Below are 13,018 nucleotides of genomic sequence, written 5' to 3'. Positions count from 1 at the left end.
GGCTGCTGTGGGGTCTCATCCACCTCCTGCAGCTGGGGCGGGTCTGGAGGTACAGGGGGGCCACGAGGGACACAGAGACAGGATAGGGATGGGGAGGATGAGGAGCCAGGACGGGGCTCAGGGGGCTGCTGCGGGGCCTCATCCACCTCCTGCAGCTGGGGTGGGTCTGGAGGTATGGGGGGACCAGGTGTACGGGGGGGGTCAGGGAGGGTCAGGGGGCCAGGATGGGGTTGCTGCAGGGCCTCATCCATCTCCTGCAGCTGGGGCAGGTCTGGAGGCATGGGGGTCATGGAGCCAGGCTGGGGCTGGAGGGAGTGGCAGGGTACAGCAGGGACCTGGGGGGGATAACAGGGTGCAGCACGGAGGACACAGGTGGGGATGGCAGGGGATGGGGGGGATTGGGGGGGGATGGCAAGGTGCAGCAGGGGCCCAGGAAGGTGGGGGGGGCACGGGGATCAATCTCTCTGCAGCCACAGCAGGATGGGTGGTGGGGGAGATCCCCCAGCAGAGCCCAGCTGTGGGTGTAGGCAGGAGCTGTGGGTGTGGGCAGGAGCTGGCATGACTAGCCCACAGCCCAGCTGGGTGGCACAGGACTGCTGTCCCCATGACCGGGTGGTGCTGGACCTGCTGGGGGGCCTGCCTGGTCATGACAGCCAGGTGCCAGGGGGTGTGAAGTGCTTCTGCTGGGCCCCGAACACCTTGGGCTCGGATTGTCCCCGCCATGTGCCTCCCTGTGCTCCTGCTCGGAGCTTGCTGTAGTCTGCGGGGTCACAGGTGAGGAGGTGCCGTTTGTCCCCAGCTTTTTCTGGGCCTGGGCAGGCTGTGCAGGCAGGGTGAGCAACAGCTTGGCACACTGGAGCAGGCTCGAGGCCCTTTGCCTGTGTCTCTACAGACCCTCCAGAAGCCCAAGCTGATGGTTTATTGGCACCTTCCTCCCCTTCCTCCCCTTCCTCCGGCCCTGCTTCCTCCCGGCTCCACTGAGCTCCATCCTCGGGGCGCTGGGGAAGAGCCGTGGCTCTGGCACCGAGCTGCTTCCCGGGGAAGGCTGGTGCTGGGAAGGGAGTGGAGACAATGGCAAATTCCGGGAACAATGCACCGAGCAGGCAGCGCTCAGGCTCAGGTTTCGGTGCTGTTTCCCCTCCTGAGCTACTGTAGTACAGAGGCTCCTCCACTCCCTGTTGTTGTCTGCATGCATTCATTCATCTGCTGCTTTTCCTGGGATGCTCCTGGGACGTCTAACTTTGTTTCACAGTACAGCGTGCACCGTGCTAGAGGGGCTCCTGCCCTTCCCTCACCAACCCAGCCACCGCCTGCCCCTCCCCGATCCCACCCACCCCCGTGGCAGCTCTCAGGGGATGCTGGCTGCAGGATGGGTGCAAGCCCTGCCTTAGTGTGCTGGAGGAGCTGGTGAGGGAGAGGATGGGAGCTCTTCGGCCCACTGGCTGCTGAGCCTGCCTGCAGCCGGCCTTGGCCCCGGCACCCTGCAGGCAATTACCTGATCCTGGCCTGAGCTGGGGCCAGGCTGCGGTCGGGGGCTTTGCTGCCAGTGGTGTCAGCCACGCTCTCCTGATCTGCTGCACCGCGGAGGCTCTTAAGCCAATTAAAGCGGTAACTCTCAGCACTGACCCTCCAGGACATGTTGGTCTCAAGCTGCAGCTGAGGCTCTTTCTAATCTCGGGGTTTGGGATTAGCTTGGATGACCAGTTAAATGCAGTTTGTTAAACCCATTAGTGAGGTTGGATCCGGTGCAGGTGGATGTGGCAGTTAAAGAAGTGTTAAATAAATGCTACGTGTGAAGGGAAAGCTTTTCCCTGGCCAGGGTACCATGCCCCTTGCCAAACATCTTCCCCTTCCCTGATTTACCTGCCTCCTCCCTGCCTTGCGATTGCCTCACCCCTACCAAATCCATCGCTGTGCAGCCCCGAGCCCCAGCTGTGACAAAGACCCCAAATCACAAAAATACAGCTGCTTCCCAGCTGCAAAGGCAGCTCTGAGCATAAACCCTGAGATTATCCCAAATTAAAGCTGCTGAAGTTAGTTGTCATCAGCGTGTTCATGATGCACATGCAAATACTCCACCACGGATGCTCTCCAGAGACGGTGCCGGTTGCATGACCATGTGCTCATGTAAGCAGCAGCGGCACGGGCCCATCCCCCAGGTGAGCCCATGCCACCGCTGCATTTGGGGGCTGCTGCTTGGACAGTTTTGCAGCTCAGGAATTGTTATCCACTCTGCTCGCAAAAAGTCACCAGCTTTTTCACCAAAGAAACACCAAAGGAAGGGATGCTGTGCATGCCACGCGTGTCTCCCACCCGGCAGCGTGCCAGGGGTCCCCTGCCACCTCTGTGGGCTGGCAGTTGGCTGGTGTGTCTCTGCGGGTCCCGTTGCACTGGGGACAGCCCTGCCTGTGCCTGTTGTGCCCCTGTGTCTGCTTTAGCCCAGGGTCATGCCTGGTTTGGCTGCCTGGGGGTCACCGGGGCCAGACCTGGGGTGCCCTCTCCACCTGCAGGGCCTCCCAGAAAGCCCCCCGTCAGCCCGTGTCCCCCCATCCTCTGCTGGCTTGGGGACCTGGTGCCACCCCTTGGTCCTGATGCCAGTCCGGCGGCAGCCCCGCAGGGCACAGACACCCTCAGCAGCTCCCTGGGTGAGCTCATGAGGGGTGACAGAGCTGGGACCCATAGGTTTCCCCCCACCGGCCCTTCTGCTCCCCAGGCCTTTGCTCTGCCTGGTCAGGAGACCTCTCAGCCCTGGGAGCACCCGGCTTGTCCCACTGCAGGACCCAGCACTGGGGTCAGTCACTTGCTGGGGGTCTCTGCCTGGCCCCGGTGCGCAGGACAAGGGGCTTTTTGGGGCCAGACTGAGCTTTTCCCTGAGCATGAGTGGCCTCTGCTGCTCCTGTTTGCCCCAGGGACCCAGGGCACATTGGGGTGTAAGGACGGTGGGACACAGGGGCTTTCATCAGCGCAGTGCCATGCCAGCCAGGCCCATGTGCAGCTCTCCCTGATGACCTGACTTGGTGGGATGTGTAAGGGATTAAAATGGCTGCAACAGGGAAGCAATTTTCTCCTTGTTTAAATAAAGGATTAAGGGATGATATCCCAAATTACCTTCTAGGAAAATCGCACTCCGTATCGCTCACTCTTAGACCCGGGGGTCCCTTGTCCTTTTCTATCTGAGGACAATGATTAGTGGATTTGGTTATAACCAGGGCTGGGCTTTTCTCCTTGCACTTCTTTTGTTCCGATACTTGAAAATCAGGGTCAGTAGCTGGGAGCTGGGGGCAAACAGTGGTGCTGGCAGCAAACCCGGCCATGGTGAGGCTCCGGCAAACCCATCCGTGGCGGGGCTCTGGCAAACCCATCCGTGGCGGGGCTTTGGCAAACCCAGCACCCGCCTCAGCCCACCACCTTTCTGCTGCAGGGGTTTCGTTAGATTACTCTTTGTAATACAAAGGAGGGAGCAATTAGCCCTGAGAGCTCTCGCGGTCGGTTTCTGCCTCATCATCAGTTTTTTGAAAATTAAATTATTTTTTTTCAAGTGATTGATTCTGTATTTCCCATGCAGCTGCTGCGGTGCTGGGTTGGTAAGCGCCCGCCGTGCACTGTCAGCGCGGGGATGTTTCTCTGGGCTGAAACACCACGGGATGATCAAATGCATAACAAATAAGAATCAACATTTCATTCTGGCAAGTTGATGGGAGATGAAATCTTGTTTTAATGAGATCTATGGAGCTGATGGGAAGACGGGAGAGTAATTGTGCCCCCGCCGAAAGCTGGGGGAGGCCGCGGGTCACTAGTTGAATGGCTGAGGAGCCGGGGACGGCACGTGGTGGCTGCCGGCTGTGCCACAGGGACGGCACGGCTCTGCGGTCTGTGTGGGGGGGCTGCCGTGCGCCACAGAAGGTGGGATCATGGCACTGACGAGCCCAATTAGCGAGGCTGATTACAGGGAGAGGATGAGGTTGCCGGTGTCCGGATCTCCCATGGGTGCCCTGGGACCAGCAGCGGTGGCCTGCGGCATCCTGTGCTCTGCATCGCTTCTCCGGTTGCTTCCCCCCCATGCCGTGTCCTCTGTCCCCAGGCCTTCCCTTGGTTTGCACCTTGCCAGTGAGGGGGGGTCCGCCCTTGGGCCCTTCTGCGGGGCCAGAAGAGGTGGCTCGTGGGGAGAGGGGCTGGGGGGGCAGCGGCCACGGTGCTGCCGTGATGGCAGTGCTGGCCTGGCTGGGCACGAGCAGGTGGCACTGGGTTGCAAATCTGTGCCGGGAGCCGAGCGGCTGCAGCCTCTCCCCCCGAGCAGCGAGGGACGGGCCTCAGGAAAGGCTAAAATTAGCTTCTCCCCCCGAGGTGGATATTAAAACGTCATTTTGACACCAGCGCAAAGAAGCCGGTGGGGACCGGGCGCTGGGCTAGCTGTGGGGCCACGGGATGGCCCCCGCAGCCATTGGCACCCGCTGAAACCGGGGCGGGACTACCAAAATTGCGTTATATGCTGACAGCGATGTCTTGCCTGGCCACCTTGTGGCAGGGGGGCTTTTTGGGGCTCCCAGCAGGGCGGTGGGAGGGGATGGGGCAGGCGGTGACAGGTCCTCGCTGGGGAGGACCACGGGAGCCCCATGGGACCGGCATGCCCACCCTGCCCTCCTGCATGCTGAGGGAGCCAGTGGGGCTGCCCGGGGTGGGAGCAAATGGCAGCAGGGTGGCACGGGGGCCTCGGTGGCCCCAGCTGATGGCCCCCACCGTGGTCTCAGGGCTGTGCAGCCCAGGGGCAGGAGCACCCAGCCATCCCCATGGCGGGAGCAGGGCCAGCTCTTGCTTCCTCCTGCTGACGGATGAGCCGAAAGTGCTGGGATCAGGGTTTCTCCTGCATGTCAGGCTAATGGAATCGGCTGGCAGCGCTTTCTGGAGCTGATGGAGAGGCCATCGCTCTGCGTGAGGGTTTTACTCGCCTGGGAGGAAGCTTTATGGTCCGACATCCTCCCGCTTCGTCTTTCTGTCTTCCTCCTCATCCGGCTCCCTCCTCCCCCCGAGGCAGCGGAGACACCGGCCCATGGTGCAAGCAGGGCTGCCCGGGGATGCCCTGTCTGTCCGGCCCCGTGTCCCCTCCTGTGGTGCCCAGATCTGGCCCCGTGCCGCAGGGAGGGGTCCCTGGTGGCGGTGACTCAGCCAGCGCGTGCGTCGGTGCCACGCACACCTCCGCTGACCCCCGGCCGACGACCAGATGGCCGGGGCCGGCGTGCGCCCGCGCCCATAGCCCTGCCAAAAGCCGAGGCAATGCCGGCACAAGCGCCCGGGAGCTTCCCGCGGGCAGCGCGGCACGACCAGCTGGTGCCTCCGTCCTGGCTTGGGGCAGGAGGAGGCAGGGTGGGCTCCGCGCCAGCCAGGACCAAAATATCCCCTTTGAGAAGCAGCCGGACGTGGTTCTGGGCTGGGGCCAGGGCACCCCAAATTCATGGGTGGCCAGAGAGCGGGGCTGAGGGGGGGGATCCCCAGCTGGGGTGGGGAGGCAGACCCTGCGTGGGGGAGAGGGCACAAGGGCAGCACCAGGGTGGGCAGTGGGGTGATGGCTAGGTGAGCCCCAGGGCAGAAGGATGCTGAACTGGCTTTGCACAAGCTGCCTCTTCCCGGCATCTCAGGGGTCCAGGGTGGGACAGGGGTAAGCTCAGCATCACCACTGCCCTGCAGCCCCCTGCACCCCCAGCGTGGGGGGCCTTCCGTGGCCCCAAATCAGGGGGGGAAGTGCTCGCTGGAGCAGGTTGGCAGCGGTCATGGGGCACGCCTCACATGGGCAAGAGGAGGTGAGCTCGGCTGCCCGAGTGGTGGGGGCTTGTCTCACCCTCCCACCCTGCCTCGCGCAGGTACCTCCGCACGCTGTACCTGGGGCTGCAGAGCCGGTGGCAGGTTGAGCACCGCCGCCGCCACTTCTACTGGCGGATGATGTTCGAGAGCGCGGACATCAGCATGCTACGGCTGCTGGAAACCTTCCTGAAGAGCGCGCCCCAGCTCGTGCTGCAGCTCAGCATCATGGTACAGCAGAACACCATCGAGCCGCTGCAGGGTAAGGGACGCGGACCCCGTGGCGGGGGACAGGGGCGGCTGGAAGGGGCGACGCGGGGTTGCCGCAAGCTCTCACTGCTCCTCCCCGCTTTGTGCCCACAGGGCTCTCAGCCTCGGCCTCGCTGGTCTCCCTGGCGTGGATGATCGCCTCCTACCAGAAGGTGCTGCGGGACTCGCGGGAGGACAAGATGCCCATGTCCTACAAGGGGGCCGTGGTACAGATCCTGTGGCACCTCTTCACCATCGCCGCCCGCGCCATCGCCTTCGCCCTCTTCGCCTCCGTGTTCCAGCTCTACTTCGGCATCTTCATCGTCACCCACTGGTGCATCATGACCTTCTGGATCATCCAGGGTGAGACGGACTTCTGCATGTCCAAGTGGGAGGAGATCATCTACAACATGGTGGTGGGCATCATCTACATCTTCTGCTGGTTCAACGTCAAGGAGGGACGGAGCCGCTACCGCATGTGCATCTACTATGTCATCACGCTGTCGGAGAACGCCGCCCTCACCATCCTCTGGTTCCTCTACTACGACCGCAAGACCACCTCCGACTTCGACGCCTTAATCCTTGTCTGTGTGGTCAGCTCCAGCTTCGCCCTTGGCATCTTCTTCATGTTCATCTACTACTGCCTCTTGCACCCAAACGGCCCCATGTTCAGCCCCCGTGTTGGCGGTTGCATTTTCCGGCAGCGGCCGGCCCCAGCGCCGGGGTCCCCCGCAGACGCCGTCACCAGCCCCCCCCGCTCGCTGCCGCGGACTACAGCGGGGGAGCGGGACGGGGCGCCGGGGGAGCGGGACAGCTGCGTGCCCGTCTTCCAGGTGAGACCCTCTGCCCCACCGGCGCCGGCCGCCCGCGCCCCGCGGACAGAGGGGCCCGTCATCCGCATTGACCTGCCCAGGAAGAAGTACCCGGCCTGGGACGCCCACTTCATCGACCGGCGCCTGCGGAAGACCATCCTGGCGCTGGAGTATGCGTCGCCCACCACCCCGCGCCTGCAGTACCGCACGCCCGGTGCCCCCCAGGAGGTGCTGGAGTACGAGACCACCGTGTAGGGTGGGAGGTGCGGGGCCGCGGCGGAGCCCTCCCGGTGCCATCCCGGCCGTCCCACATCTTCGCAGCCATTTGCCTTTCGGTTGGGTTTGCCGGCGCTGCCGTGCTGCTGCAGCGAGCGCCCCGCGGGCGGGGGCCAGGGAGGTCTTTTGGTGCTATCCCCCCCCGCGCCACCCTCCCGCAGCCAAGACCTGTGTCCCACCCCACGGCAGCCGCCCCGGCTCCCCCCGGGGCTCGTCCTTGCCAAAATACCTCACCGGTGCCTGAGCCCAAGGCGGTGGGTGCTGCGGCCCCACAGTGCTCGACCATGTCAGTGGTGCAGGATGGGGACTAGGGACACCATGGGCTGGGGGCCGGCAGCCACGAGGGGCTTGGGGCACGGTGGGGCACGGCGTGGCCCAGGTGGGTGGCACACGGGGACATGGGTGCCTGTGCCGTGGCAGCACCGTGGGGCTGGAGAGCGGCTGCACCGTGGTGCATGGGGCTCATCACCCCCAGAAAGCTGGGGCAGGGGACAGCCAGGACCCGGCCATCCCCCCCATGTCTCCTACTCCCCCCACTCCCTGCAGTGCCAGCCCCAGGGGGGCCCTTTCATCTCCATCCTTGGTCCCCCCAGCTCAGGGTCGAGCCGCGTCCTCAAGCCCACAGGGTCCCTGCTGCCCTGTGGGGCACAGACCCTGGCCCGGGGGGGCCCCTCATGGGTGGGCACGGACCCTGCTCCCCCTGGGTCTGAGCTGGGCCCCCGGCTCTGGCCAGGATGGCAGCACCCCATCATCCCCCCTGCCCCCACGGGAACTGCTTCGTCTCATTGGGTTTGTTTTCACCTGAATGGTGACATTTTGTGTGACATTTTCTACCTCCGCTGCGGCCAGGGAGGGGGGCAGGGCCTGGCTGGCACTGCTGCGGGGGGCGTGTGGGGCCGCCGGCATTCCCGGCGCTCCCTAAAGCAGGGTTTACCCCCAGCCGTTCTCCCCTCCCGGGTTTGGCATTGCTTCCCACCCGGGAGCATTTCCATTCACCCCCCTCATTGGCATCAGCCCCATCCAGCTCCCCCATATAAACCTAAGCCGGGATCCTGCCTCCCCCCTGCCTCCCCCCTGCCTGCCCAGAGGAGCAGGGCTGCCCTGGGCTCCGGGTTCGAATGTGTCCCTGGTCCTGCCCAGATCCGTTGGCTTGCCCCTGCCCGAAGGACTGTGCTGAATGTACCCTGTGCCCCCCCCGGGGCCAGGTGTGCGCCAAGGGGGGGGGGTATGTATGCGTGTGTGCGTGTGTTCACATGTGCGTGCGTGTGTGTGCAGGGGGCTGGCAGGGGTTTGCAGGGCAGGGGAGCTGCCGGACCACACGGCCCCATGCCCCCTGCCCCTGGGCCTTCCCCGTACCCGCTGTGCCCCCCTCAACGGCCCCGCAGGGTCCCGGCCTCCAGCTGCCCTGTGCCACGGTGCCAAGCCCTGCCCTGAGCCGGGGAGCGTGGGCAACCCCGCCGGCCCCACTGTGCCATGAGGCACCGCACGAGGCACCGTGCCGGCCGTGGGAAGGGCTCCTACTGGGAAGCTGTCCCTGGGAATGGCTCTGGCTGCTGCCCACCGTGCCGGGACATGGGGTCCCCAAGGGCTGGCGTGGGCGCCCAGTCCTGTGGCGTGGCTGGGGCGGGTGGGTGCATGGTGTGGGTGGCATCACGTTGCTTTTTTTCCCATTTCTCTGTAGCTGGAAGGCCGGGGTGACAGCGGGCTGGGGCGGGCTGTCGCTGGGGTCACTGGTGCTAACTGGTGCTAACTGGAAGCCTTGGAAACCCTTTTGGAGGAGGGTGCAGAGCATGGCTGGGGCTGGGCAGCGGGCTGAGCCCCCCGTGACCCACACCTCTCCTTCGCCACAGGTAATGGGCAGACCCCGGCGGTGGGTGCTGACCGCAGTGCCGGGTGCGGGGTGGCTCTGCGGGGGGGTCTCTTATCCTCAGGGAAGGTCGGGGGCAGCGGCTGGGGGAGCCGGGCTGGGGCCGGGGCTCCCCTGCAGCAGTCAAGCGACATTGCCGCAGCCCTCGCCCCATGCCCAGGCAGCGGCTCCTCACTGGGTCCCACTCGTGAAGCCGGGAAGCCACCGGGGATGGGGACAGGCCACATGGGGACAGGGTGCCAGCACGGAGCGGCTCCTCTGGGCTCCCCCCCTGCCCCAGCCCCTCTCCCCGTCCCCCCGAGAGCAGAGAGGAGCCGCTGTTTGGGGTGATCTGCACCCCTCCGTGCCCTTCACCCCCAGGGTTTGCATGGGGACCCCGGGGCTGCGCCGGCGGGACAGAGGGACACTTTTCTATGCACTCAAGCCACGGTACCCTCAGCCCTGGGCTGCCCTGGGCAGGGATCTCAGCAGCAGCAGGCAGCACCGAGCCCCTGCCCGTGTGGTGCTGCCATGCTCGGCGTGGGGACCCCGTGCGTGGGGCTCGGGGGGCAGCCATGGGTCCCACTCCCAGCCCCAGGGCTCGGCCGCCCCCAGGAAGCCAAACCCAGCACCCCGGTGCCAGCGGCAGCACCGACATGGCAGCACCTGCCCAGCAGGGCCACGGTGAAGGGGTGAGACCTGGGGCCAAGCCGGGCACTACGGGACAGGGGGCAGCTCCGGAGGTGCTCAAGATCCCACTGGGGACGGGGATCCTGGTCCCTGGGGGTGTCACCCCCAGGGATGGGCAGCGGGGCCACCCTGGCTTCAGGGAGCGGGGAGAGGTTTGGGCCGGGGCCCGACCCCGTTTACCCTCGGCCGGGGCCGTTCGTTCCCAGCGGGGGCTGCCGGGGGGGTCTTGGCTATGACCCTGGCCCCCCCGCCCCAGTGCCGGGACTTGGCGGCCGCTGTCACGTACTGTAAATACTCTGTGTGCCACCTTCTTCTCTGGGACCCTCGGCGCGGGCAGGGTGGGGGGCGAGCGGGAGGCCGGGGTCCGTACCGAGACTTTTTTGTATACCACAAACTTTTTGTATATTTTTAATTTTGCTGCAACATGAGATATTAAATTCATTTCAATAAGCCCTGCCTGTGGCAACCTGTCCTTGCTGGCACCTCCGGCTCATGCTCCAGGCTCCGCAGCAGGGCAGGATGCTGCCCCTCTGTCCCGGGGTGCTTGGGGATGCTGCGGGATGGAGCAGGATGGCTGCGGCGGTGCTGCCTGTCCAGTGTCAGTGGCCCTGGCCGGTTCTGGCCCCGGCGTGGCGGCCGGCAGGGAAGGGGTGCGCAGGCAGGATGCAGCGTGCCAGGGAGGAAGCCGCCGGACATGGCCGCTGCCGGCCAACCTCCTCCCTGCCAGAGGCCCCAATCGCCGGCTGACCCCCAGACCCATGGCGGGGGGCTCAGGACCCATGGGCGGCCATGGGGATGGGGTGCTGGATGCAGCTGCACGGGCCCCTGCCAGTGCTGTTGGCCATGCCAGGGCCCGTGTTGGCAGGGCAGGACGGGGGCAGCGAGGGCCAGGAGCCCCCAGCGCTGCCCCACGAGGACGGGCCTGATGTGGGGCCACAGGGCAGCGGAATCAGCCCCAGGGCCACGGGGGAGCCCTGCGGCAGTGAGGGACAGGGGCTGCTCTGCCATGGGGTCCCACGGGCACCCCCAGTCCCAGTGCCTGCTCTGATTCCATCCCAGTCTACTTCAGCCCCTGCCTCTGCCCAAATCCCAGCCCACCCCTCGCCCAAGTGCCACCACCAGCCGCAGTCCCAGCCCCGGTCTCAGCCCCTGTCCCAGTCCCAGTCCCAATCCCAGTCCCAGCCCAGCCCAGCCCAGTCCCAGCACCCCCCAGGAGGGGCAGGAACTCACATCCCAGCCGTCCTGGTGGAGTTTCCGACACAGGAAAACGCAGCGGCGCCGAGCGGGGCGGTGGGGGTGGCCGTGCCGGGAGGCAGCGCCGCGGCCCTGCCATGGACTGCGAGGCCAAGAAGGGGAAGAAGGTGCGTGGGGCTGGGGCTGGTGTCCCGGGGGGCTGGCGGGAGGGTGGGAGTGGGCGAGACATGTGGGGACACCAGGATGAGGGGCCCCGCACCCTCTCCGGTGGCACGGCGGGGAGAGGTGGGATCCCCACTCGCTGCTCCCTGAACCACCCAAATGGTCCAAATTTGGGGTCAGCTAGCAGAGAGGTGCCCAGCCTCTCCTTGGGCGCTGGGTGCCCACGGACCCTGTGCGTGGGTGCCGGGGTTGGGTGCCTGGCGCTGAGGTGTCCCCGTGCCCATTCTCCCTGCCAGGGCTTTGTGTCGCCCATCAAGCGGCTGGTTTTCCCCAAGGCGGCTCGGAGGCCGGCACTCCGCAGCAGCGTCTACCGGCGGCCGCTGCACTCGGTGCCCCTCTACCCCCCCGACTACTTGATCGACCCCCAGATCCTGTTGCATGACTACGTGGAGAAGGAGGTGAAGGTAAGGGGGTGGAGGGTTCCCAGGGATGCCTGGGGTCCTTGCCTGCTTGGGGGGGCTGAGAGACACCACCCACAATGGCCAGGAGGGTCCTGGTCCCCTCCCTGCCCAGGCAAACACCCCGGGAGGGGGAGGGTGGGCTGGGGGTGCAGGGAGGACCCCCCCGTTGCAGGGTCTCCCTGCACCCCAGAGAAATGCATCCTGCCCATGGGGACATGGGTGCGCCGGGGGAGGCTCTGGGTCCTGGGGTGGGGAGGACGCACGCCCCCAGCTCCCCCAAGCTGCCCTGGGTTTTGTCCCCCCTCAGTTTTTAGGCCACCTGACATGGGTGACAGCCTCCCTGAACCCCTCCAGCCGGGATGAGGTGCTGCAGCTGCTGGACACGGCCAGAGTAAGAGGGGTCCCCACTGCCCAGGGTGCCCCCCCAGTGCTGCCCAGAGGGTGTGCACCGGGTGCCCCACGTCCCTGGCACACGCTCTGCCCCCGCAGCAGCTGAAGGAGCTGCCACTGCAGACGACGCCGGAGCAGGACAGCATCCTCAGCCTCTCGGCACGCTGCCTCCTGCTCACCTGGCGCGACAATGAGGAGCTGATCCTGCGCATCCCCACCCACGAGATCGCCGCGGCGTCCTACCTGCGCGATGATGCCCTGCACCTCCTCATCCTCAAAACCGGTGCGGGCGTCCGGCTGGGGCTGGCGGCCACGGCACAGCCCACCCTGAGCACCCGCTGTCCCCAGGGCATGGAGGGCCAGAGCCTGGGAGGCTGATGGAGCGGTGTTGGGTCCGGCTGAGGCGGCAGCAGAGGCCAAGCACAAAAGCCCGTGTTGCCCCCCCAGCTTGGCGGGGGTCTGCTTCCCCGGGGCTGGAGGGGAGCACTGCCTCCGGCTCCCCTTGCCCTGGCAGGCGGGTCCCAGCTGCGGTCCCAGTCCCGGTTGCCTTTAATGGCAGGCGGAGAGGAGACTGGAAGCAACTCCTGTTCCCATCCCCTGCAGCACACGGAGCCCCAGAGGGCTCAGCAAACCCGGGCTCAGCTGCCAGCCACAGGCAGGGTGCCCAGGGAGGGGGCTGCGCCAGGCTGAGCTCCAGCCTGCACACGGAGCACTCCCACCCCGCTGCCCCTAATCCCCCTGCCCCAGCCCCACCGCCCCCAACCCACTGGGGCTCCCCCATCTGCATCCCAGCACCCCCATCCCTCCGCATCCCGCCTGGCCGGTGGGACAGGGCAGCCAGGGCAGGGGCTGGGGGCCAGGCAGGGTGGGCAGCGCAGCCCCCCGCCCTGACGCCCAGTCTCTCCTCACTACCCCAGGCCTGGGAGTGGACCCGGTCCCCGCCGGAGCGCACCCCGAGGTGGCTCCGGCCGGTGTACCGGAGGCATTTCCCGCTGAGAAGCGGCCGGGGGGCTCGTGGCCGGAGGGGGGACGGCTGGGGGGTCCGATGGAGCGCCGGCACACCATCTGCAGCCTGGACTGGCGAGCGGCGCGGGGCGGGCAGGAAGGCCGGCAGGGCGGCAGCCTGGAGCGGCGGCGGGGCGGCA

At 66.2% G+C, this 13,018-nt stretch overlaps 2 protein-coding genes across 2 annotated transcripts in view; both read left to right on the top strand.

The window, feature by feature from the left end:
• Nucleotides 1-236: 236 nt before the first annotated feature.
• On the top strand, nucleotides 237-7,109 carry XKR7 (XK, Kell blood group complex subunit-related family, member 7). The gene is made up of 3 exons (XM_010569394.1): nucleotides 237-277; nucleotides 5,856-6,055; nucleotides 6,157-7,109. Exons 2-3 carry the CDS (start codon nucleotides 5,932-5,934, stop codon nucleotides 7,107-7,109), a joined length of 1,077 nt encoding a protein of 358 aa, XP_010567696.1. The 5' UTR covers nucleotides 237-277; nucleotides 5,856-5,931.
• A 3,888-nt stretch (nucleotides 7,110-10,997) lies between these two features.
• Nucleotides 10,998-13,018, top strand: part of CCM2L (cerebral cavernous malformation 2-like) — a 3,968-nt gene continuing 1,947 nt past the window's right edge. The window contains exons 1-5 of the mRNA XM_010569744.1: nucleotides 10,998-11,027; nucleotides 11,319-11,486; nucleotides 11,791-11,874; nucleotides 11,973-12,156; nucleotides 12,791-13,015. Of these exons, the coding sequence (XP_010568046.1) occupies nucleotides 10,998-11,027; nucleotides 11,319-11,486; nucleotides 11,791-11,874; nucleotides 11,973-12,156; nucleotides 12,791-13,015 (691 nt within the window). The remainder of the gene's footprint in view (nucleotides 11,028-11,318; nucleotides 11,487-11,790; nucleotides 11,875-11,972; nucleotides 12,157-12,790; nucleotides 13,016-13,018) is intronic.

This window comes from Haliaeetus leucocephalus, unplaced genomic scaffold, assembly GCF_000737465.1.
Source record: "Haliaeetus leucocephalus isolate CR32 unplaced genomic scaffold, Haliaeetus_leucocephalus-4.0 Scaffold273, whole genome shotgun sequence".
NCBI lineage: Eukaryota > Metazoa > Chordata > Aves > Accipitriformes > Accipitridae > Haliaeetus > Haliaeetus leucocephalus.
The sequence above is the reverse complement of the archived record's forward strand: the minus strand, read 5'-3'. Positions and strand labels throughout refer to the sequence as shown.

Bases quoted from the DNA above. Each gene is read 5' to 3' on its own strand.
- XKR7 (XM_010569394.1), top strand. From the start codon at position 5,932: ATGATGTTCGAGAGCGCGGACATCAGCATGCTACGGCTGCTGGAAACC. The intron at 6,056-6,156 runs GTAAGGGACGCG...TTGTGCCCACAG, and splicing joins CACCATCGAGCCGCTGCAGG to GGCTCTCAGCCTCGGCCTCG.